This window comes from Orbicella franksi, chromosome 1 (assembly GCF_964199315.1).
Source record: "Orbicella franksi chromosome 1, jaOrbFran1.1, whole genome shotgun sequence".
In the NCBI taxonomy this organism is placed as follows: domain Eukaryota; kingdom Metazoa; phylum Cnidaria; class Anthozoa; order Scleractinia; family Merulinidae; genus Orbicella; species Orbicella franksi.
Window position 1 is genome coordinate 24,287,573 of NC_138145.1, and position 25,093 is coordinate 24,312,665.

The 25,093-nt window shown below is 39.3% G+C and overlaps 1 protein-coding gene across 2 annotated transcripts; it reads left to right on the forward strand.

Annotated features, from left to right (window-relative positions):
- The first annotated feature begins 2,795 nt into the window (after nt 1-2,795).
- LOC145497696 (A disintegrin and metalloproteinase with thrombospondin motifs 7-like) lies at nt 2,796-24,914 on the forward strand. 2 transcript variants are annotated; one of them, XM_081477540.1, is made up of 26 exons: nt 2,796-3,202; nt 3,295-3,395; nt 3,569-3,924; nt 8,664-8,832; nt 9,322-9,506; nt 9,777-9,860; nt 10,266-10,390; nt 10,948-10,991; nt 11,762-11,867; nt 15,157-15,300; nt 15,631-15,775; nt 16,097-16,189; nt 16,487-16,632; nt 16,843-16,906; nt 16,994-17,099; nt 17,411-17,547; nt 17,736-17,856; nt 18,388-18,629; nt 18,892-19,024; nt 19,545-19,671; nt 20,169-20,379; nt 20,501-20,656; nt 20,985-21,095; nt 21,246-21,395; nt 21,987-22,137; nt 22,589-24,914. In XM_081477540.1, exons 2-26 carry the CDS (start codon nt 3,305-3,307, stop codon nt 22,732-22,734), a joined length of 3,543 nt encoding a protein of 1,180 aa, XP_081333666.1. In that variant the 5' UTR covers nt 2,796-3,202; nt 3,295-3,304; the 3' UTR covers nt 22,735-24,914. The 2 variants fall into 2 exon arrangements, with proteins under 2 accessions (XP_081333666.1, XP_081333658.1); XM_081477532.1 differs by having other exon boundaries at nt 2,796-3,080.
- Nucleotides 24,915-25,093: the final 179 nt, after the last annotated feature.

Sequence of the window (25,093 nt, forward strand, 5' to 3'; positions counted from 1 at the left end):
TTCACTCAACGCTTCACTGAATTGGCGACTAATATGTCGCTTTGTTAAAATACAAGTCGCAGTTTGTCCCTTGGTCAGTACGCTTTAAGACTTACCCACATGCAGGTCTGAGGTAGGTGACTCTTTGCTCTCTAAAACAACTTTTTTCTAAAACGTTTCATTTAAGACCGACAGTTTTTTCTAGTTGCCCAGAAATCTTAACCTGTCTGTGCAGTGCTCTCGGGTCATCAGGCACAGTTGTTAGGCTTTTTGTAAACTCTTAATAGCTTTTATCGCCTTGCTAGCGCACACGAACAAGCATATTTTTCTGCTATAATGAGTATTGCCTACCGTCACGTCCAAACCATTCAACACAATAAAGATGAAAGCTTAAAGGCAAACAATTTTCTTTTAACAGGAAAAGAAGTAAAATTGTATTGGCCTAATTCTCGACTCGCCCCAGTTTTCTTCGAACTTCTGTTCGACCTACCCAGAAAGCAATGCGAGCTGATAAATTTCTCGAGAGAATGACGTTAGCTCATTTTGTGATGAGCAAAGCTTTGAGCATACACTAGTGTACGTGCTTCTGATTTCGCTTATGTATTTAAGTATTGTCTAACTTCCTTGACAGCACATATTTAATCAAGGCTATCTTATCGTGAAAAAACTCAGACAAAGACATCACATCAGTGCAGCATATTTGATATATAACTTCATTGCAACTTCACTCGAAGTCCTGTTATGTCTAAGCTTATCTACAAAACAGCAGGGTGTTTCATACTGTTGATACTGACTCATTGCACCTGAATTAAAGACGAGTGTATTTATATCCAAAAAGTACTTAGCTTAGTCAGGATCCTGAACTGTACAAGTAAACTGAGCCAGCCAGTATCTTGAATAGAGATCATGATTAAGATATAACCAGCACTTAGGAAATCCATACTGAACAAATTACAGCGTATATCGATTTCTCTTGGGAAAGAACATGCAAAATGGAGCAAGCTGACGTATATCGAAACGATAACAACATAGTGGGCACTTTGGAAAAAAATACAAGAAAAAGCAAGAAAAATTGATGCAGTCTTTTAACCTTAGCTTTGTAGGAGGGTGCACAAGCCTCGCAAGGTTTCGGTGCATGTTAACATTCCTATAGTGGTATTTCGAAAATGAGCAAAAGCCAAACTCGACAAACCGTAAATTAAGTAACATTTTTGGCTGCTATTTGTTTAGGAAACCTCTCAATATTGGTTTGATTTGATAGTGAACAGTACTCGACTAGTAACAGGAAGCGAAAAAGGAGAATCGGCATTTAAAAAAACTCAGAAAAAATTAAATAAATGCTGATCAAGTTCCTAAGCTTGGGTCAAAATTATGCAAACATTTTTATTGTAATATAAAGAGCTTTCTTTTTATAGATAGTCAGTGGCTGACAAAAGAGAACGGTGATTCTGGCATTCTTAGGGGTGGAGACCTCGGAAGCTAAGGGAATACAATCCATGAGTTGTGGACAAACTCATGATAAATTCGGAAAAAATTCAATTAAAGGTCAGACGGGGTGCAGGTCTCGGGCAGTGAGGTGCCTTATGTCTTGAAAAGAAGCTCTTTTCGTATGTTTTCACGCAACTCTTTCGGAAGTGGTATATTGTTCGTTAAAAATAACCCAATCAACACCTCTCACTTCGCATTTTGTTTTTTTGCTTTAATGCTGTATTAGTCTTATCATGTTGGTAAGCTTTCCCTGGTAGCAGCACTGACATCCTCAGTTTTCACAGTAAGGCTCCAAATGTGTTAACGTGTGAGTGAAGATTTCATAGCACATCTTTTATTCATTGGTATAGTGCAATTAGCCCATCGTCTCAAACTAAGTCTGTCGACCGATGAAAATTAAAGTGTAAACAATTTTGTGGCTAAAAGGCCAAAGTCACAGGAAGTTACTTAAACTCCTTAAATCAGTGCATGCAATCATATTGGACTAATTATATGCATTCGTGAGTAAGAAGGTCTTAGAAGGACGCTTTAGAATCGCGTGATGTTGGACCCGCTGTACATGAAGAGGTGAAAAATACGCACGCGTTTATGAGTGATAAGTTTGTAGTCATTTTCGCTCACGACCAAGATGACAGAAAGTTGCGTTAATCCGGCCTTAAAGTTCATTTTTGTTTGAAGTTTTAATCCATCTAAGTTTAAACTGTTTAATCGTGTTAACAATGACGAAGCAAATGACACGCCTTAGCGATTGCTTGCAAGATTGGCTTGCTGGCCAGAATTTTTCAATGGCGATTCGCGTGGAGATTGCTACATGTTGCAAAGGTAGATCATTGCAATAAAAGAACTATCTAGTGTAGCGTTGAAGTTCTTAGAATGTTTGACTTCTGAATTTCTAACAAAAAAATGCGTTAGCAATATGAAAAAAAGTCCTTTTGACCATGACACTGTAAATCGGATGTAGGTAAGTAATGCTTGGAATGTTCTGTTCCTTTTACTTGAAAACAAATAAATAAACAACTGTATTCTTTAAGTTCAATCAACAGCCTGTCTGTCTCTTTGCTTCTTCGTTAAGAAAACTGACGCCTAATCCAAACAAGTGAAGGAAAAAACTCTTGAAAAAGTAAAAATTAATTGAAACTACGATGTTTGACGTCAACATTCTTCGAAAATAGAATGCAAGGACTTACAATGGTCGGTTTGTTTGCAAAAACATTACATTGAAAAAATGTCTCAAACTCAGCTCTCCTTTGAAGGAAAGGACGCGATGGCAGATTTATAGGGTGTTTAGTTTCCCATATTTCAAGATTTGAAACTGGATACCACTCGCACAGCAAGACTCAAATTCTGGCTAATCAATATTTAGCTACAGTTGTCAATGAGTTTTGACTTGGCATCCTTCAGACTTTCAATGCGCAAACCATGCCGCCTTGCTTGCGTTAGCCCGTTACAAGTGGTTGTGTCGAGATCAAAGGTACACACAGCACTCGCGTCTCACTATCTGAAGGTCGAATCTGTGGAGCGTGGAGATTTTTTTGCTATATTTTGATAATGTGCTTAAGTGAAAGATAAGTGTCGGGAACAACAACACAAGGCCAGCCGAGGCGTCCGGACAAGTAAGTAGAGATTGGGCCAGTCGTCTACGTGAAGCCACTTTCAAGCCTAAACCGCAATCCTTTTAATTCGCAACCTCTAATTGACAGTTGGGATGCAAATAATGGCATAGTTTTGAGGAAGGGTAAAGGAGACTCTACTACAGTTTTCACTTCCGAGAGGCGCAGAGCGCCGTGATGTAAAGAAACTTACCGAACCCGTTTTATCTCTTCCCAGATAGCCGCGTATGGCAGCCATGTTTTCAATCTGTACATTTGGAGTCTTCGCGGTTCTTGTCCAACTAGCCGGCACTCTAACCGTCGGAGACAAGCACCCAGGTGAATGAAATATAAGCAATCGTTTAACTCAAAGACTCAGATGAATGTTTTGAGACGCGCGCTTACTGTTGACGGCATTACTGTATAATTTATCATTTCGCGGCTAGCAGATTTTTAAGTAGTCTGTCTTCGACCGTCTCCTAATTGATTTTTCACTCGCTTCTTTTTTTCAGAGCGTTTTGCGAGAAACCACAAAGAATACCGGATAACCATTCCTTCAGCGCTCGACAGCAATGGTAACTTTGTATCGCACGTGGTTCGTAAATCACCTCACAACTCGCGCCTAGAACAGCAAGGTGACAGTGCGAAACGAAATACAAGCGACGGCGAAATTTTACACCTCGAAATACCGACATTTGAGGGGCAAAAACTGCAGCTTCGTCTGTCCAAAAACACAAAGTTCACAGCACCAGGGCTGGTGATCGAAGAAGGCGATGATGTTAGGCAACACAACCTCGACTGTCATTACACAGGACACATAACGGATCAGCCGAATTCTGCGGTATCGCTCAGCTTTTGTCAAGGTTTGGTACGTTAAGCATCTTCCCTTAGTCTTGCTTTCCGTGATAAAATAGTTCACCACCCCGCTAACCTGGACTTAATGTTACAGTAAACCAATGACCATCGACAAATGTGGTTTTATTGGTGATCCCCGCTTTATTTATTTCTAAATCTTTTTATTGTCTACACGTCACGCAGAGTTAAGTCGTATTACTTTGCGAACCACCACGATGTTTCTTTCCCTATAATTCACTCGGATTTTAGTTTCTAGGTCAGTCAGTTTACATTACATGGAAACCAATACAAACTGCGCAAACGGTCTTGCAGGATAGCAAAATGCCAGACAAAAAACCTCGCGCGGATTTGCATCTTTCATTCAGTGCCGCGCTCATAATCCTCACGATGGCAAAGAAAAATCGGAAATTCTGTAACTCATTAAAAATTCCCCCGCGTTTTGAACTTTTTTGTGGCTATACAAACCGCCCTCAACTGCGCTTGCTATGCAGCTGCCTCAGCACATCTTTTTTTTATCCGGATGTTAGCTAAAAATACGTGACACAAAAGGAAATTTAAGACCAACATAAGCGGCTTCTTTTGGTGCTACAAGCACAAACACCTCATGTGGTGGGAAGGAGTTTATTTGGGTGAAATACAAGAAAGTTTGTTGCAATTCAACGAGAAGTATTGATTTCCGTGTGTATTGATGATGGATCTCTCTTCAACAACAAACGGCACGTTGTTTTGTTTCCCACGGTAAAACCTCGGTTTGTGCTTTTTTGTTGTCAGCGCAATCTTAAATCCTTCCTTTTCCGTTTATAGATGTACATGTAACGATTTTCTGTCTGTTTGCCGGTTTTGGCTTTTGTTTCAAAATCACAAGCGGGAAAATTGGAGAAAAAGTGGTCCACGCTCAAATCATGATATTTTTGAGTTCGGCGTCAGGAACAATTGGAGTTTTAGCAAACCACGCCGAAGACGCCAACGAGGACGTCACTAAACAAAAGGTTTAATGAGCAGAACAATGGCTCTGCACGTGCGTTTTGAATCTTGGTACATTTCTTTGCCATCCTCTGCAAAACAACAACGTGAAATTTTAAAGTCGTACGTATTTTGGAGAACGTGAGCCGTAATGGCAAATTTATCCCTTCTTCTTTTGGAATTAAACGGTGTCAATACATACTTAGCCTGAGCAAGTTTTAAGACCGATAGGCCAAGTGAACAGATCTACACAGTTGCGGAATTTGAGGACAAAATATAATTACTTTTTAATTTTTACAAGGCGTCATCGTCGTCATCGCTAAAACTCCCTAAATTATACCAAATGAGTTACTGCAAGGTCTTACAGTGATCTAGGAAGAAATTTTTGCCAGGACTGAGTTTTGAAATATTTAATGTTGGTTGGCTAAAACTTAGAGAGTAAAGAAAAAAAACACAAAAGAGCTTGTGATTTTTCTAAGGTGCGTGATGGAGTGGAACTTAGCAAATAGATAATTTTTTTTTTCGCGCAGTCATAAAACTCAGTTAATCCCTTTCAAATGCTACGATGCAGACAAGTCCCTTTTGAGCTTTTGAAATTTCCTGTAGTCAAATTGAGGCAAGATTCTTGAACATCCAAGCGATTTGTCTCGGTTAGGTTTATGTTACCACGGAATGCGAACTCACAAGACGTTTTCTGGGCCAGATCATTCATGCTAGCCTGCAATGACGGAACCAGTTATTTCGGAACTGATTCGCTCGCGGTATTTCCTTTTTGCACATTTACCCTTACACAGGGTCAAAGATGCTTTCTCATCTATCAAAAAACTGTCATCTAGAGAAAGTGAATTTAGTCGCAAAATAACTGGCGAAAACAACACGAGCTGGCTTGTCAGCATCAAGCATAATGGAAGGATTTATGAAGCAACAAAATTTCGTGTTCTGATGGAAGTAACAGTTGTTCACATGTTTCGTCTTTTGCGCCATTCTTACAGAGTATTGTTTTTACTGTCTGGTGCGGTTTGAATTTCTTATCCAAAACACTCAGACATTTCAAGATATACTGATGGTTAAAGCGCATGTAAGCTCCAGCGAGGTTCTTCTTAAAACACCTCAAAACTAGTTTACAAGAAACAAATGTCCCTCTTTTGGAATGGCTTTTTCAGTTGTGTTTTCACGAAGTCCGTGCGAATTATCCAAACTTTCGCCACCATAAAACTTAATCAACATGCCCATAGATGAAATCTGATATTATGGAGCGTTAAAATAGCATTTTAATCGTTCGACAGTTCTTGAAGCAAAGAAACAACTGTTTGTCTAAAAGATAGCGCATTTCAAACACTGTTTACTCAATGCCAGACTCCTTCTTTGATCCAGTTGAAGAACACTATCACAAATGACAATTTTCCATATCTAACAAAAACAAATCGTTGGTCCCTCTTTGTAAACAGAATTACGTCGGAAGTACAGAATGGTATGAAAGCAGCATTCTCAATCTGTCATCAGAATCTAAAATCTTGATGTCAAATCTTTGAAAGCCGACGAATTTGTCGACAAAAAATCCCTGCGCGCGCACGGTTTCTCGCTATCGTGCCAACAACCAATTATTTAAATACCCCGCACGTGATTAACTGCAAACACTAATTGATTTGCCAAAATATGATAACTATTGATAATCAGATAATTTAATTAACTCGCGTCTTTATCATTTCATTAATCTATGATAAATGTTTTTCAAAGCCTTGCAAACACGCAGTCAAAACTATAGTGTAAAATGGATTTCAGCCGGTTCTTAGTTTGTTTAACCTTTTAATCCGTCTAGCGACACATTCAAAACTTTACAGCATGTTCAATTTGGAAGGTTACGAGAAAGACGTTTTTATCATAATCGCAGGAAAGAGAGCCTGATTTCAACTAAAATTCTCTCAAGTATAGCAACAGAAACTTTACCAAAAATAGTAAGGAGAATATGACACCGACCTTGACATTATTACAGAAAGGGTTGCATGGTCTGGAAAGTGAAAGCATTTTCTCGACAGTACGGGTCGCGGGAGTTCAATATTTTTTTTTAACATAATCTCGGGGAGGTCAAGTTTATCCGCAACATGTGTATAGGTGTTGAAGATACAATTTCTTGTTACATGAGAAGTGAATGTCAACGAGCAAACATCGCGAATTCGTTTGTTTTTTCGTTTGCGTGCGATTCATTCCTTGCCGTCTAAAAAGAAACGAGAAAAAAAAAATCCGAGACGACTGAATAAAAACAAAAATACCACAGTGAAGAGAACTATCTTTTGTTTATGAGCTGAAGTAATACAGTCCTCCCCATTTTCCTCAAAATACTTTTCATTTTTCTCCGACTAGTTATCGTTTTCATTCCATACATGATATATATACGTTTTGCCCTTTAGTCAGTCATCCAAGGACCCACTCGTAAATGACTTTAGTAACTAGAAAAGGCATAGTTGTTCTAATAAACTGAGGTAAGAGATTATTTTTCAAGAAACCAAAAACCATCCCGCGAGAATTAATATTCCCATTACGAGGGTATCCGTGTCGAAAAACCTGACCAATATACAGAAAAAAATCTGAAAAAAACATGCGTTCCTGTACTGAGTCAACAGGTCAAGAACTGCGCCCTGTTCTAAGCATTTTGTATGTTATTTAAGGTCTATTGGATTCAGTGTTGAAATACAGACATACTTAATTTGTCTCCCATTTTACTGACCGTCAACCGCATTTTGCCACTCTTCGTGTTGGCCAGAAGACAGCAGAATGTAAAACATTTCAAACTTTTTATCATCAAGTACTAACATCTGCAACAGGTTTACGTCCCAAGCGAAGGTCATTTCTTGAGAAACTAGCTTTCTAGTTCGGTTTGAAGAACTTCCTACATGAAAGTGCTGGCAGTGATTTAACGAAAATTGATAATTGACAGTGCTGTTGAATCAAGTTATCGCCACAAAAAATAACGTTTTGTTTCTCGTTGATGATCTTTCAATCGGTTGAAAATCACTTTGAAATAGGAAATGTTTCTCTTACTATATTTGTTTCGATATTCCGCCCTCAACAGCATCAACAGCATCAACAGCAACAGAGACATAAACAACAACAACATTCACTAAATTTAGGAACTAACCGTATCGATCTTTCAGTGAAGAAATTCATGCATCGGCATGTGCAGTGCATGTGAATATTTTCAGTGATAAACATAAAACACCTGCAGTTGTTGTCATGTTGGTTATACATGCTTGTCTCCTTTCCATCGCATATTGTTGTCATATATTCTAAGACAAATTCTCACGTGAACCATAACTGGCACGTGCGATATACCTGAATCAGTGACAATCAAAACGTCAGTTGTTAAACGTACCTTAAGTCGCCATTGGCTCTACTATGTCGTTTATAACAACCAAGTCTGTTAAGTTACACATAATACGTTCTCGTTGTTTTCAATAAACCTCAGGAAGCAAGTTTTATAGGGATTGTTTACTTTCTGCTTTGGTAGGTCCGGGATCAAACACTAGCAAGTGTGCTTTCTGTAATGTTCTTGGGAGTAGATAAGGTCAAGCTGAGAATGTGAAATGTTAGGAAAACCTTATAAGATACAGGCGGGAGATGGGGGAACCTGTGATGAATTAGCGTTCTATTCAGAGGGGAATAAAGATACTTTCTAGAGGCTTCATGGTACCAAAAATGAAATCTAGTGGCGACAGTTTTGCTCATCCGATCTGCAGTCTTGGAAAGGACTTAACACTGAAGTCCAAAAAAAATCTCTCTTCAATTTTCTAGAAAGGACTTATCCAAACTGAAGATGGAACCCACTACCTAATTGAGCCTGTACGGGAGCAAAATTCTTCAAACGTGGACGATGAACATTTTCATGCTGTGTACAGGAGATCGTTTGATGATTCCTTGTTACCATGGAAACAACAAGGCACGGAGTTATGCTCTGACCAAGGTACAGATGTGTTCTCTGATGAAGTCGTCGCTTCTAATGTAAACCCTTATATTTCTATCGATCCTTTGATATCTTTGTGTTCACTTAGTATAACATAGCTCTTTCAAGCAAGCCTAAAACGTAAACTGAGAGAAGAAATGCCTTGTGGTTATAGTTCAAAGTCATTTTGGCGTCACGATCATTTTCACTATCATGGAAAAATTGCCATGGTTATTTTACTCTCTCAGTTGTGAAAATTTACACTACCTTATGAGAATTGAGACATCTGGCTATTTAATAAATGAACCAAAATCTAGGTACATGTCACCCAAATTAATATTCTGGTTATATAATGTGGTAATAGTGAAGTGTAATTCTAAGTGATGCATCTACCCAATTTGCACCAACTGACCAGTGTCTTACGCGGGGACCAGACCTGTCTTAGGCATTTTCTCGACGCTTGTAAGGTTAAATTTAGTGAAAAAATTATTTTGATCTTTGTTCTCTTAGAACCGATTACTTTGAAACGTAGGCTTCGCTCGCCATACCTCGAGTTGAGAAATCGACAGAAAGGCCGTGAAAGACGTTCAGTTAGCATGGAGAAAAACGTGGAGATGCTGATGGTCGCTGACAAGACAATGTACGAGTTTTACAAGGGCGGATTAGAAGAATATCTCCTCACTATAGCCAATATGGTATGTTTTTACTGTTTTTGAGATGAACTTTCTTGCCAAACTTACTTATTTTGCATATTTTTTGTTAGTATTACGAGAGATATGTACTAGAGTACTTTTGGGAGAAAATTTTTCGTTTGACTTCATCAGTGATTGTAAAATGGCAAATTCCCACAAACTCGTGTTAGAAGGAGAAGGTAAAAAAAATGAATTTGCTCCAACACTTATATATAAACATTTGAAACAGCGTTTAAAGATTTCATTCAAACTTTTTGCACTTTTTTTCGTCAGGTGAGCAACATATTTCGGAACCCAAGTATCGGCACAGCGATCAACATTGTGCTGGTGCGAGTGATGATTCTAAAGGAAAATCCGGTAAGAAATCACAAGAGATCAGTCAAAACACATCACCATTTCGTCGATAATTAACTGGGTTCGTTTGTTATGAGTGAAGTTATTGGCCAAATCCAAGAGAGGATGCCAAGGCTCATTTCGAAGCATACCTGAAACATTGACGACATTAGCGATTCTTATTGTCTAATCAGAGAGAGCCTGAAGCCTGAAGCTTTCCTTGTGACGGGAGCTCGTCGTCACGTTCCTCTCGCTAAAACGGTGGGCTAATTCAAAGTCTGCTTGACAAGGTTTCGATCATGCACACTTCCCTGAATTATAATTGGATGCTTGAATCTAGCGACTATACACACATTAGTTCAAACGCGTACTTGTACGCAAATTTCTAAAGATTTTTACACTGTTTCTAATGCTTTTGTCTATCCTCAGAGTGCCCTAAAAGTCACACATCATGCCGGCCACACTCTTAAACACTTCTGTCGCTGGGCGACTCTCATTAATCCTAAATCAGAGGACCATCCTAATCATCATGACATCGCAGTCTTAATAACCAGGTTTGTCAGTTGATAACGCTGTATATTTTTTCAGGACGTTTTGCTATCAGGCTAAGTTCTCAAAGCGCATGGAACAAACCACACACACGAGTTAATGCACGGGATGAAACGCGAGATCACCCGCGGGATAACAGCGTCGAAACCGTCGTCACACTCTAGTTTCCAATATTTCTCTTCCCACCCGAGGACCTGAAAACAGAGTTGGAGGTCCAACGGGTGTCTCTGCATGTTTTATTTCTCATTTTGAGCCCTATTCGCATTTTGAGAGCCCCGGAATAGGTTACCTTCTGGTTCTTTCGTTCCTCTAAATTATATATGCAATACAAGTTGTCTAATCCAACTAAAACTTAGAAAGCTCTGCCAAGAAGATTACGGATTGACTCTTTGCCAAAATTCCGGAACTACCGGATTCCCTGTTAAACCCCTCCATTTCCCTGCGAGAAAAAAAAAATCGTCAATATACTCTTGTACATTAGTTTTAAGGGATTGATGAATAAAATATTTTCCCGGCTAACAAGAACTAAGATCCACTTTCCGTTCATTTTATTTTTTGATAGGCATGACATATGCAGGGGAATCAACGAGCCCTGTGAGACATTAGGTTTGTAAAGATGGCCGTAACACGACTTCTCAAACACCATCATTAAGCTTAAACAAAAGAAATCATGACCGTGACGGTGTTTGATATCTGATCTTAAATAGCATAGATTTTTACAATTTTAATTCTCCATTTTCCCTAGTTTTAGTTTCGATTGAGAAGATATATCAAACACTCAAGACAGTGTAGAACCACATTTCCAAACACCTTGATATTCGTCGAAAACCGTCCTCGGTGTTTGGAAATGTGGTCAAACACGGTCTTTCGTGTTTGATATATTACTTATAATATCCTCGTAAAGCACTCACGGTAGAGATTTTTCGCTTGTTAAAAATGGCGGCGATAGTAACATAACGTAATCACCCTATGTCCAGTTTTTTTAAACCGGCTAAGACCTAATGCAGTTCCTTGTTGACTGTCATAGACCAAAGTTATCACTCTGGCCAGGCACCGTCAGAAAAACACAAAACACCAATAAACCAATCGAAACTCCGAGTAAAATCATGCAACTGGCATGGTGGCAAACGTGGGAAATTGAGCGAAAGCCAAGTCGTGAGCGGTTTGGATCTTTCTCTTGACTGAGTGAAATCCACCACTGTCGTTCTGATTTGTTCGACTTCGTTACTTTGGCTAGACTTAGCACTGATTCATTGATTTCTTTATGTTTACCTGTTATACAGCATGTACCTATAACCATACAAGAAATACAGCTACATATCCAATCTGCTAACGATTACGACCTAAACCCGTAACGTCGTTGATTTTATTTTCAGGTCTTTCACAGGTGAACGGTCTTTGTACCAAAGACAAGAGTTGTAACGTAAATGAAGATAATGGCTTGAACCTGGCTTACACTATTGCCCACGAGATTGGACACAAGTAAGGAAACCTTCTACAGATTATTTCGCTCTCAGCTTTTCATATAACGCCTTGTTATAGTCGCATTAAGTTTGCACCACCCGGGGGTCAAAGCATAAAGTAAAGTGAGTGGAGTCTGTGTTCTGTACTCCACGCTTGGACATTTTGCAGATCTTTCGCTCGCTCTAAACGTGTCAACATTGGAGGACTTTCGAGAATTTGAATCCTCCCTCTTTCCCTGTGACGTAATATTTATCTGACACCCTCACACCACCCTGGAACAGGAGACCAAACAAGTCGGCTCTCCATGACCCAAAATATTCTACTGATATTTACACGATAATGACCCTGAATATTTTATAGTTTTTATCTGTTTAGACACGCGCATTTTTTCAGGAGTTTTTAAGAACGAATAAAATGCAAATCTTGTTTATTTACAATTTAACTTTTGCTAACGAAGACCGACGTGTTTACAAAGAAAATATTGCTAAATTTTTTACGCGTAACCCTGTCTAATGAAGATTATAGGGCGGTGAAAATTCCAAATTTTCTTTTTCCGGTAGAATGTTTGTGTAGTTGAAAAAATGTGCATGATCACCTTAAAAAGGCTTAATGCATGAGTGATCGATTTGGGAAATATTTTTTCTTTAAATCTCTTTTGTTCCGCACAAAAGTAAACATACCGTATCATTCAGCAATACTACCAGTCAGTTTGACTCGTGAATTCTGTCCGGTGTTTATCTTAACAGCAATTAATTTCCATCATTGCCTGGATAGATTTCTCGCGCCTTTTCGACGCCAGGTTCAAGAGAACACGCGCTATTATCAAGGTCTATATCTTAATTAATTAAGGACGAGACCGTTTTAATTTTTTGGCGGTAGATCGCAGATACCCAAAATATCTCATTAATCCAGAAAAGTTTTATCTTTGTATCTGTTCCTTGAGATATAAGAGCAGTCATTTTGGAGGCAATTCAAATATTAACGCATTGATCTGATTGCTTCGAGAACTGTTAATCTTTCAAATTCCAAATTTGATCGCTATCGGATTTTATCCATGCCATATTAATACGATGTTGAGCGACAGTTGATGAGAATAAAGAAAACCATTAACTATAGGATAAAGATTTGACGTACCCCCAGTCTCTTATCACTTAAAAAGATGATGTCAATGATTAGAGAGAATTTCTATTTCGAACTGGGAACAAAGCGTATTGCATATTTCAGTTTATGATGAAGGTCACATACAGTGATATACACAGACTTTGCGTCTGTGTCAAAAAATAACTGCTCAAAAAAAAAAAACTGATGACACTAATTGATTAAATTTATCTTCATGGATTATAGGACATGTGTTATCACAGCAAAGATAAAATACCAGATTCACAAAGACCAGACAGTCGATATTTGGATTGTTTATCTTCTACTGCAGCGTTTTCAATGATTGTTACCAGTGTATCACTTATTTTGTCGGCGTTCCTTCAATCTAGATCCTGCTGGATACCGCAAGTTATCCAGATAACCTTTGTCACACGATAAGTTAATTCCTTGGCTTACAACACTTGTCAATCGAAGCCATCTTTTACGGCGAGTTACTCTGCAGGAAATTTGTTACTCTTAGGGCCTTTGAAATATTCAGGACGGAATTTTTTCTGCCTTGTCATACAACAGAGGATGTAACTGTGAAGTAAACTAAACAGTTAAGTTACGAAAATAAAACATTGCCACAACATAAAGTTAGCCAAACATTTCTAACCGTATTAATAATTCTAGAAGAGAACCCTTGCGTGAAAGATTTATACTTCGTAGTTCAGTTGCTATACGTCTAGCAACTTTTGTTCCGCTATAACACAAATTATATAGTGTACTTAATGTCCATCCAAACTTTCGCCTTGGTTCTTCACATTGTTTTTTTTTTTTTTCATCTTGAGGCTTTGGTGGAAATTGAACCGTGACTTTATGCACACATAAAAGTAGAAATAGATAATCATCAGTGAAAAAACTGTTAAGGTCTTTCAAACGCTTAACAATTTTTCACTGCCATAAGCACCTATCTACCTTAATCCGGTAAAAGCCAACTTCCGAACTCGTATTACAGGATAAGTTATTGTCACAAGATTAAAATGTAAAGGGCGCGGTGTTAGGCCTGAACTAATGTCTTACTTCTGGTGCCAAGAAATTGGAGGTGAGATAAAGTCCTCAACTTCCCCGACTTCCTCGCGGTTTTTGTTTGTGATAGATTAGAAAATTGGTCAAAAAACCACATCGGTAAATAATGTCAAAAAAGCTTTATTTTCTCTTACGAAGGATTTGGCGTCTCTCTCCGTGTGCGCACGTCCGGTTTATTGGTTTCGGTTCTAGAAATTATTTGCGAGCATAGGTCAGGTGTCAGTTGTTTTAAGGTTGGTCAATGCTATCTACCAGATATATCTCTAGCCAGCGGATAGGTGTCAGCAAAACCATCTACGCTTCCCACGTGGTAATGTTCCATCTGCTGGAATGCGTTACACATCCTTTAAAAAAGGGCATAAGTTTCAAAAAGAACTCAGTTGTTTTGCTTACCTACCAGAAGCAAACTGAGCAAATTCCTATTGTATTACGACTTAAGTTGTAACTCAGTTTCAAGTATTACCTGTATATTGCGTTTGTCGGGTGAACAAATTGACCAGCCTCGGAGGATATTGGCTTAATGCACACAGAGTGTACTGCATCTCCCGAAAGACGGATAATTAGCAGTTATTGGATTAAGTTGTGAACGATACTGAGAATTATCAAGACTGCGGTTTATATTATAAACCAAAGTGGTGGGTTGATACTGATTACTGAGCAAGATCGAACGTCCTAGAAAAGTAGAACTCTCCGAGCCATCATTTTGTCATAGACGCGAAGTACAAATCAAACCTGGGTGTTTGCTATACGACTGGAGCGTTTTGTGAATTCTAATTCTACTCAGAAACACTATTTGTTTTTAGTGGGTTAACGGACCAGTGAGCCGTTTTGATCGTTACGTTTTTGCTGTTACTTGTATTATTTCGATTCACTAAACAGTTCCGTCGCGGGTGCCGGGGTGGAGCAAAAAATAATTTCCTCTCCGCAGATCTAAAACGCTATGGCTTCGTTTATAACCCCTTTGAATCAAAATTTCAGGTTACAGTTCTTTGTTATGGTAGAAATCGAGTCAGTTAGATAGATTGCGTTTTAGCTAAAGTTATAAAAAATATATATAAGGGATTTTGAATTGATCTATCAGGAACAGTTTCCACTCGATACAAAGACTGTGTCATAAATTTCCTCTCTTCTCCACCATTAGTTTTGGAATGTTACACGATGGAAATGAAAATGACTGCAAGTGGAGTCAAGATAAACCATATCTGATGTCTCCTCAACTAGAAGCTTCAGGCCGACAACAACTGTGGTCTTCTTGCAGCAGAAATTATGTCAGGCGCTTCTTAAAGTGAGTCGTAGGTTACTGCTGAAGACCGCTCTTTCATTTACTCTGAAAAGAAATTCTGTGTTTCATTGGGTTCTGGGTTGGAGCTGGTGACAAACTCGGACAACACAATCTCACCAATCAGAATGAAAGAGCTGTCCGCTAAGCCAATCAGATTTGGCATGCACACATCCCGCGCTTTCCAGGCCTAACATGGTTTGCTTCGAGCCCTCAGTGGATTACTCGTTTTATCCTGAAAACTCGGGTCGCATGTTTTCTCCGTTCTGATTGGTACATGACGTTATTTGCTACATCATTGTGTAGGTGGAGTCTGATGTCTGTTTTTCTTTTCAGTAAAGGCTGGGGCCGCTGTCTTGATGATGAGCCTGCAAAGCATGACTTCAAGTTTCCCACAATGTTACCAGGGGTGATATACGACGCCGACCACCAATGCCGCTTGCAGTACGGCCTTGAGTCTTCTCACTGCACTGGTATGATGGTAAGTTGGAGCTGTTTTCAGAAAACCAGAACACCAATCCTTGCAAATGTTGTAAATGTGCACAGTAAAGGTTGCATGCGTCGGGTATTTAATTTAGGCATCGTGTTTGCATTTGGACTTGTTAGTAGTTGGCATTGAGTCGCATGGTTCATGTTTTGAATGTTAGCTATTTGACATAGACAGTGGGTGAACACTTGAAAAGTCGGTTGTCTAAATTAACTACAGCGGTTGATTTACTTTATTGGCTTAATAAACAAACTGGAAAATGTCTACATATCGAATTCGCTTGTGTTTGATTTTATTTGTTGCTTTGTTTTGTAGGACATCTGTAACAGTTTGTGGTGTCGAGTTGGAAGATCATGTCACTCCAAAATGGAACCAGCAGCTGATGGAACAAAATGCGGTGACAACAAGGTGAAAACGAAAAGAGTTCGTCTCAACAGACGAATGATTGACATTCCTAGGCCCTAACCATTAACTAAGACACGAAATGCACCTACTTACGCTACTTTAGACTGACTGATCGCGAAAAATACCACCGACATTTTGAATCGGGCGCAGCCTGGCTTAGAACTTGCCACTGAACGAAACTTACTTACGTAAGGCCAGTCATACGCAAACTGGTACAGATGCGCGCCGTTTGACCCAAAGTTACAAATTCATAATAAACCTCTCAAATTCGATCTCTTAGTTTGTTCGCTCTTTCTGTAGTGGTGTTACAAAGGAAGCTGCATCGAGAGAGGAGAGATTCCAGAGAGCGTCGATGGCGGTTGGGGTCCCTGGAGAAACTACAGCCAGTGTTCACGAACCTGTGGCTCAGGAGTTTCATTCACGGAAAGACAGTGTGATAATCCCCGGTATGTCTATAAGATACTGATATACTATAGTGTAGAAGTGATATATACTCTTGAAGAAAATGTTTCTAAGTGTCTATAATGAACTGTTTTTCAGCTCGTATTACCGGTATGTTTGTTAGATGGATTGTTCAAGGGTACCAGACAAATCAAATACCACGGTTTTGGTTGTTTCAGTCGATCTCAAACAACACGTTATTGTTTTTATCTCAGCCCAGCTCATGGAGGAAAGTATTGCATCGGCGAGTGGAAGAAATATAAACTGTGCAATACACAGGTAGATAAGTTCAATCTTTATACATGGAAAGAGTTTCGATTAATCTGTGCAATGGAATTTGTGGTTTAACGTTTTTTTTTTTTTCAGCCATGCCCAGCTGGTAGTGTGAGTTTCCGCGAGCTACAATGTTCACAGTTTGACAATAAACGCATTAATAACAAACAGTGGAAATGGAAACCACGTTATTCACAAGGTATAGTTAATAATTACCTGATTTAAAACACTGGGTTGCATCAAAGTGATGGCAATTAACATCCGGCATGTAAACTATGACCCATGAGCATAACCACGAACACCTCAATCACGTTCCCAGGGCTTTTTCCTTGGCCCCTGCCAATTTCAAACGAAAACCCTGGAAACGAGGTGACGAAGACCTTAATCCAGGAAACACGGAAACAACCCTATCTAGGTCCGCACAGCATACATAGAGCTGCAGTTTCAGAATACCACCATTTTCGATGGGGTAAACTAAATAATTACTGACATTGTGATTTTCCTCTTTAGTCTCACCATGCGAGTTGCACTGCACACCTAAAGGATTGTTTGGTTTGTACTTCTCCAAGAAGTTGGCTGATCATGTGCATGACGGGACACCTTGTTTTCCTGGAAAGCGTAATGTCTGTATCAACGGCAAATGTGAGGTTTGTAAGATGGAATATGTCAGAATTCCACTTGTGGGAAAAGAGGATGTAACTAGCGGAAATTACAGGGGGTTCAACAGCGTAACTAATCAAAAATTTTAGCATTAAACATGACTGTAGACTGGATTGGATTGGACATTTATCATGTATAAGAATTCACTTCATTTTTCGCTTTTGTGTTTTTTTAGCATGTTGGTTGTGATAACGTTCTCCATTCAAGCGCTAAAGAAGATAAATGCGGTGTTTGTCGTGGGGATGGGACAGCGTGTGAGACGGTCAAGTCCACTTTTGACCAGAGAACAGGAATAGGTATGACTGAAAAGAACTATTTTATCAAAAACAGTCGCACGTTTGAAAGGACCACTGTAACAAAACAGAAGTACTGGGCATGTCACTGTAGCTCTAAAGGACCTAATCAGCTATCATAGTATTATATTTTGCTTCCTCCACATTTTAATTTTACCTTGAGTATTCTTTCCAAGACTCTGAAGAAGTAAGGCGATGCCTTTCGAAACATTCGAATTGATAATACAGTTCCCAAATCGTTACAAATAGTTACTCTTGAAATCGCATATTTAATTAGTTTCCCTTGACAATGGCGCCAAGATGTCGCCGAAACGTCGGATTTATCTATCGTTAGTTTTTGCCTGTATATGTTTATCTAAATCATTGTTGATTAGTTCCCAAATCGCTTGCGTTATGGTTTTTTGATGGTTCACTATTTTATAACCTGTTCGAGAAAGACTAAACATTTACTGGCTACATTATTCAAGTTCCTGTGCATGATCGCAATCCTTAAACCGAAGGAAGTAATCTTTGCTCCTGTTGTTTTCCTTGTAGGGTACGTAGAAACAAAAGTGATTCCAGCTGGAGCCAGGAATATACGCGTGGAAGAAGTGGCCAGTGCTCCCAACTACCTAGCGTTGCGATCGTCCAGCGGTAAATGGTATCTGAATGGTGATTGGTACATTCAACAGAGTGGTGAATACACCGCCGGCGGTACCACAGTGTTCTACAAACGAACACACAACAAGGAGACTTTCCAGGCCCTGGGGCCGACCACGGATGACTTACATATTATGGTATGTCATTAGTCAACCTCGTCCCCAGGGCTAGTTCAAATGCTTGATAATTCTCTGTGCATGTGCTGTGCAGTCGATACTGCAGGGCGAAATTTTATGTTGTCAATGCCTGGAGATTAAAGGAATTAAAAACCTGCCCTTCTCTGGTAATTTCTTTCTTACGAAGACGTGCCTCATACCCCAGGTGGACTAGGTGAGGTCTTTACTGCGAGAAGTGCTGTCTTCTTGTAATATTTTATATTTGTTAATTTTTCTTTCTTAGCTCCTGTTCCAAACAAAAAACCCAGGAATTAAATTCGAATACACAATCCCTAAGAACCAGACGATCACCCACAAACTGGTGTTCAAATGGAAATACAGCGAGTGGACACCATGCTCGGCTACATGTGGCGTAGGTGAGTATTGTAGCACCTTTGTAAAGTTTAAAGGTGTCATTTTGAGTTCAACGTTAACGGTGCTCAGTCACGGTATTTTGGCCACGTTATTTTGGAGTTACTTTGGCCACATACAAAATTACCTTTAAGTGGTAGGAAACCTGAAAATAACAGTTTAATAAGAGAGAAAAACAGCAAAGAGATAATGATAAACCATTAAGGAACAAGGATGGCTAAGGATGGAGAAAATTAACACGGATTACCGGCAAACGACGAATTTGAAAAATTGAGGCTAAACTTTTCAATATGCGCAAACCGTGACTGAGCTCCTTTAATATCATTTTTTTTTTACAGATTGCCCCTTTTTATTTTTTATGTTTTATTTCTCTCATAACCCGAACTGCGTGCATTATCTTGCTACAGTAACTGGCAGAGATGATTTTTGAAATGTCTGTTTTCAAAGTCTGTCTGATTTTCTTAGCGGATACTAGAAGCGCGAGTATTAACCTATTGTTTTTAATAAACTTAACCCATCTGATAGGTTCCACACGTTCTGAAGTGGAGTGTATCGAGGAGAGTGGTACACCGGTGGATGACAAATATTGTAAGCCGCTACCAAGACCAGATGACAGACAGAAGACTTGTAATGAAGACCCGTGTCCACCCACGTGAGTAAACAGCGACCTTTTCGGGGGTCTTTGATGGGATAGAAAACCTTGTTCCTACCATGCCAAAACAAATTGAGGAATATGGCGTGGTAATAACCTCGTAGACGAGGATGAGAACTTGCTTACGTTTTTATGGTGTTGGTAATATGTTGAATAGATAAGACTTAGTAATTTCGAGGTTAATCAGTCCAGCTTGGGTGAGTTACTTTGTTCTCAATTGCGTTCAAAGGCAGCTATAGTTACTGAAGAACGCGCTATAAGTCGAGCATAAACATACGCTAAACTGAATTTTGACGTCTCCATTCAATGGAAATGTTAAATTTATTTCTGTATATAAACGCCGTGTGTAACGATTTTAACAAATTTAGTTCGATATTCATATCTGATTATAAGCCATACCACAAATTCACTTGAACTTAGGTAAGCTCGTTTAATTTAAAACTCCCGAGCTACGGCAAGGTGCATAATGTATTTTTCGCTGAATGTTGTCTCTATAGATGGTGGAAAGGACCATGGCAGAAATGTTCTAAAAGCTGCGGCAAAGGAATCTCAATTCGTTCAGTGATTTGCGTCAGAAGCGCTGGAAATGACGAACAAGTTGCATTAAAAGACGAAGAATGTACAAAGATCAGAGAGAAGCCTGATGTTGTAAGGTCGTGCTTCAGGAAACCGTGTCCATTGGCGTGGGCTGTGGGCGCCTGGACAAAGGTACGAAGGGTTTTATAATGGTACCAAAGTCAAGTCCTTAGTGGTAGAGTCCTTTTCGTTTACACTTTTCATAATTAATTGTTTAGAAATACATGTTAAACTTGATCATCTTACTTGTCAGTGTTCGGTGTCCTGTGGCCAAGGAATCAAGAAACGAAGAGTAACTTGCCCAGCTGTAGACCCTAAACAGAGGTGCGACAGTAGAGCTGTACCTATCTCCTGGGCCTACTGTAACGACAGACCGTGTCCTAAGCTCACTCCACCGCCCCCAACTATGGTAAAGTATTGTATTTTTTTGGACAATCGATTTGACTCAAGGGGTCAGTTTTTGTAGGTAACTAGGGAGGAACTCACGTTAAAGAAGCAAGTCGCAAACAGTAGGCAGAAACCTAGAGTATTCTTTGTTTAGCTGGTCAGTGTGCTGCTTAAGCGATTGAAGACAACAATCTCTATCAGTTGCTTTTATAAAATATTTCTCAAAAAAAGACGCGCAAATCTAAAATGTCACAACCGTGTGTACATACTCTCATGAATCTAAACACAGCTTTCGACCAATGAGAGCGCGCATAGCATCTCAGTTATTTTATAAATGTCTTTTCAAACAGGCTGTTATTCGAGGAAGTGATGTAGGAATCGAACCTGTGGCAGGATCTGTTACCAAGAAGAGCTGCACTGGACGGGACTGCCAGCAATGGACAGTGGGAGCGTGGAGTAAGGTACGATTTGTGCCTTTAGAAAGTAGATCTTCAATTTGCTTAGTTGATAAAACAATGTAGTTAAGGCAGGAAGTCAAGAATTTTGAGACAGAGGATCAGCTGTACCATTTTTCTTACGTTGAATTGAATTTTTTTTCGTTTCACTTGCAGTGTTCGGTAACTTGTGGTGAAGGGTATCAGTTCCGTCTTGTTCACTGCGCAGGCTCAGACATACACTGTAACAAGGACACTAAACCGCCAAGACAAAGGAAATGTTCCATGGCCTCCTGTGCGGAGTGGAATGTTGGTTTCTGGACGAAAGTAAGTGGCATTCAATACGCGCTAAATCTCCACATCATTATGTTGCCCATTGCGTCATTTAAGTTTACCTAATGTACAAGGCATTTGTACAAAATTTTTACAAGGCATATGGCTAGAAAACAAGCTACGAGGTGACACAAGTGACAGATAACAACAATCAAATTTCTAATTCATATTCAGTGTACAAAGCTGAAAGGCCTTTTCCACGCCAAGGATTTGGCAGTCAAGATTCTCCGCTATGACAAAATCATTGCGCGACATTATTGTTTCATTTAGCAAACACAATGCAAAAAAAAAAAAAAGTTAGCAAACACAGAGAACAAAGTGAAATATTGCATATCATTGAGCAAACTGCAGGCTTGAGTATGAACTTAATCAGAAGGTTACTGAACGAATGAATGAAGGAGCAACGAACGAACCAGCGTACAAACTAACAAACTAACTAACCAAAGAACTGAAGAACGTACGTACGTACGAACGAGCGAACGAACGAACGAACGAACGAACGAACGAACGGACCAACGGACCAACGGACCAACGGACGAAAGTATGCATTAGCAAACTAATTTTAAAACTTGCCTTTTTATCCAGTGCTCAACTTCTTGTGGGAGCGGAACGCGCAAGCGCAGTGTGAAATGCATTGCTGTTAAAACTGGCTTGGCGTCGACACAATGTACCCTAGTTAACAAGCCAAACACTCACGAAGAGTGCAATAACAAGAAGTGTCCAAGTGAAAAAACAGGTAAGCTCTCTAAATATTTACGGCCCTGTCTCTTTGAGAACTGATTAAATTCAAGTGTCTGAGATAGAAGAGCAGGGAAATACTGAGATTCTAGTCAGAGCATTTTATTTCGCATGAAACAACCAATCAGAGGAGATACACCCCTTTAGAGGTACGTCGTCATCCAGACTTCTTGATTGAAGCAAAGATTTGTATTAGAATTTAGGATTAGCGTAACCCTTACTGTGTAAGAGTTAACGTAACAAATATATGGTTCAATATTTCCCTCTGAATTTATTTAAGCTGCATTCTTCACCATGTCTGCCATCCGCAAAATACAGTTTGCAGCCCTCGCTTGCGTATGTTTTGTAAAAAAAGAACTAGACATTCTTTGTACATCTGCAGAGGACACAGAAACCTGAGAGAAAAATTTCTTCTTACAAGCGATATTTTTTTTTCTGTCTGTTTACAGTTCAGTCGCGCGGTCAACCAAATCCAAGCTGTGCTGAGAGTAGCAGAGATACTTACTTTTGCAAGTTGGTTGTACTTCACAAATTTTGCCGATTTAAACACTGGAAGGACAGATGTTGTAAAACATGCCTGACGTCGACGTCCTGACACAGACAAATAAAAGATTGGTGCTATTGCAAGGCAAAACCAATGCAATATCATAGAATGAACGACACTACAACGAATGGTCATCGGAGATGGTCGGAATACGGATCGGTACCGTTCGGAAAGCACGAGCATGAAGATTAGGTACAAGGCTGATGTAAAGATTAGATGGGAACATACGGAAGAAACATCATGTTTTTTCACGTAAAGTTAAATTATTTACAGTTTGTCCTTACCATGGGACTTAAGATATTCTCAATTTTAAAGTTTCAAAATCGATTTCGAAGAAATTGATATTTTCTGTTTTCACTCCCGATTTCTATCGATAAGCAAAAGGAAAAGCAATTAGTTTAATATCATATTAATAATTAGAACAAAATATCCGGTATCTCGGAAAACCGGTGTGTGTATGTCCTTTAAAAGCTTTGAGAGTTGTGTTTAACAAACAAATTCTCCTTCTCTGCGTCCTTACCCTTGTTGCATTTTAAGTTGGGAGAATTTGATCAAAATATTTTCTCTCATCTTCCCGTCCTACCTGAGTCCGAGAGATGAGAGACCCTGGGGACGAGGTTGGTTAGTGTTTAGTACCAGGGAATTTACAGATTCTCTGGTAGTTTTCAGTGTCTATCATGATTTCATTATTGTATTAGTTAGAAAGCAATAGGCTTTTTGTACATGCTGCTTTCTTATCTATCTCGCCATTTAGTGAATAGCGCTTCACGGTTTAAGTTCAGTAGTTTTCAGACGAAATTTAGACGATACCTTTTAGACGATATTTATTAAGATGCACGCGATGACAGAAAATTCTAGAACAAATAAAGTAATAAAAGATTGTTCAAGTTTCTGGTAAGAATTCTTTATATAACTTCCGTGTCCCCGGTAGTCTTTTAAGCTTACGACAGCGGCTTCGTCAATTGCAAAAAGTGATTGTTACTAAAATAACTCTCAAATAGCGTAACCGAATGTCTGGCTCGAGACAATAATTAATTTCTTTAGACTGTTCATAGCCCTCTGTGTTCTCGTACTTTAATTCGATCATTGGGTAGAATCGCGAGAGAACCTCGTGCTTCGCGCTCGCTCTTTCTTTCGCGTGCGTTGAAAAATAGAGAGGCTGTGATTTGTTTGAGCGAAGGGGAGACGCGCGAGACTGTAGCTTTTTTCCCTTCAGATACATTCGAAAAGTAAATTTGTAAGAGGCGGATGATGGAGGAAAAAATGCTACCAGGCGCGTGGGAAGAGAGAAAGGTATTCTTGTGCCCAGAGACCTCAAGCTTGGCTCAAGCTTGGGCTTCACCTGCTAAGAGATAAAACGAATTCCAGCGAGAATGGGAGAAGCATCGTTATTAGACTTCTTTGCATGTCACCCAACACGCGCGGGAAAATATCTCGGGGGAAAAGCGCCATGGAGACGTTTCGGGTTGAAGAAGCTTCGGTTTTAGCCCACGCCCTTCGTTGGCTCAAATATAACCTGCGTCGCCGACGCTAACAGACAGTTATTTGGACTACTTACGAGGAAATTTCCGTCTGCAACGTAGGCTACTCAAATACTCAAATAAAGCTAGCAATATAATGCAAATCCTCCTTTGATGGTAATAATAACTACTTATTAACTGAGAGTGAGGTCTTTGGGGGAAAACTTCAAACCGACATCCTAGAATTAACCAATCAGAGTGCGCGTTATATCGACTATAAACACAAGCGATATAGCAAATGTCAATAAATGATGATGGCCTTTGTGTCAAAGAGTCCTCGTGTAAAATCATTCATATGAAAATGTATTTCCCCTAGAGGTTCGTTTTCTTTCAAATCATGAGAAAGGTTTTGCACGAAGACTCGTTTTGAAACAGGCACGAGCGAATATTCAGTTTCCTTTGTTTGGTGCTTGACACTTCTTTGACGGCAAAATAGTTCCCGGGCTGAGTTTGAGTTCGATTTCATTTATTTTCACTTATTTCGAACTAAGTTCTTCTAAAGCTTCCTTCCAAGTACTATTGATGGCCGCGACTACTTGAGGGTATGATTTTTAGTGTCACAGTCAAATGCAAATTAAACCTCAAGAATTCATTAGGGACAAAAATGTTTGGCAATTACGCAATCTTTACCCCAAAACAAGGTCGTTTTGCATTTCCCTGGAAATTGGATAAAATGAAATAAATGCCGAAGTATTAAGTCGATATTAATTTTTTAAGGTAAAGCGCTAACAGACAATATTTCGTGACTAATTACTGGTAGTGCGAATTTTCAGTTTGGTATAGCTGTCTAGTTATTAGTTGCATAACTAATTTGAAGTGCCGTCCTTTGACGCACAAGTGGTTACAGAAATTAAATAAAGAGATGCATTTGCATAGCCTAGTTTTTAAAT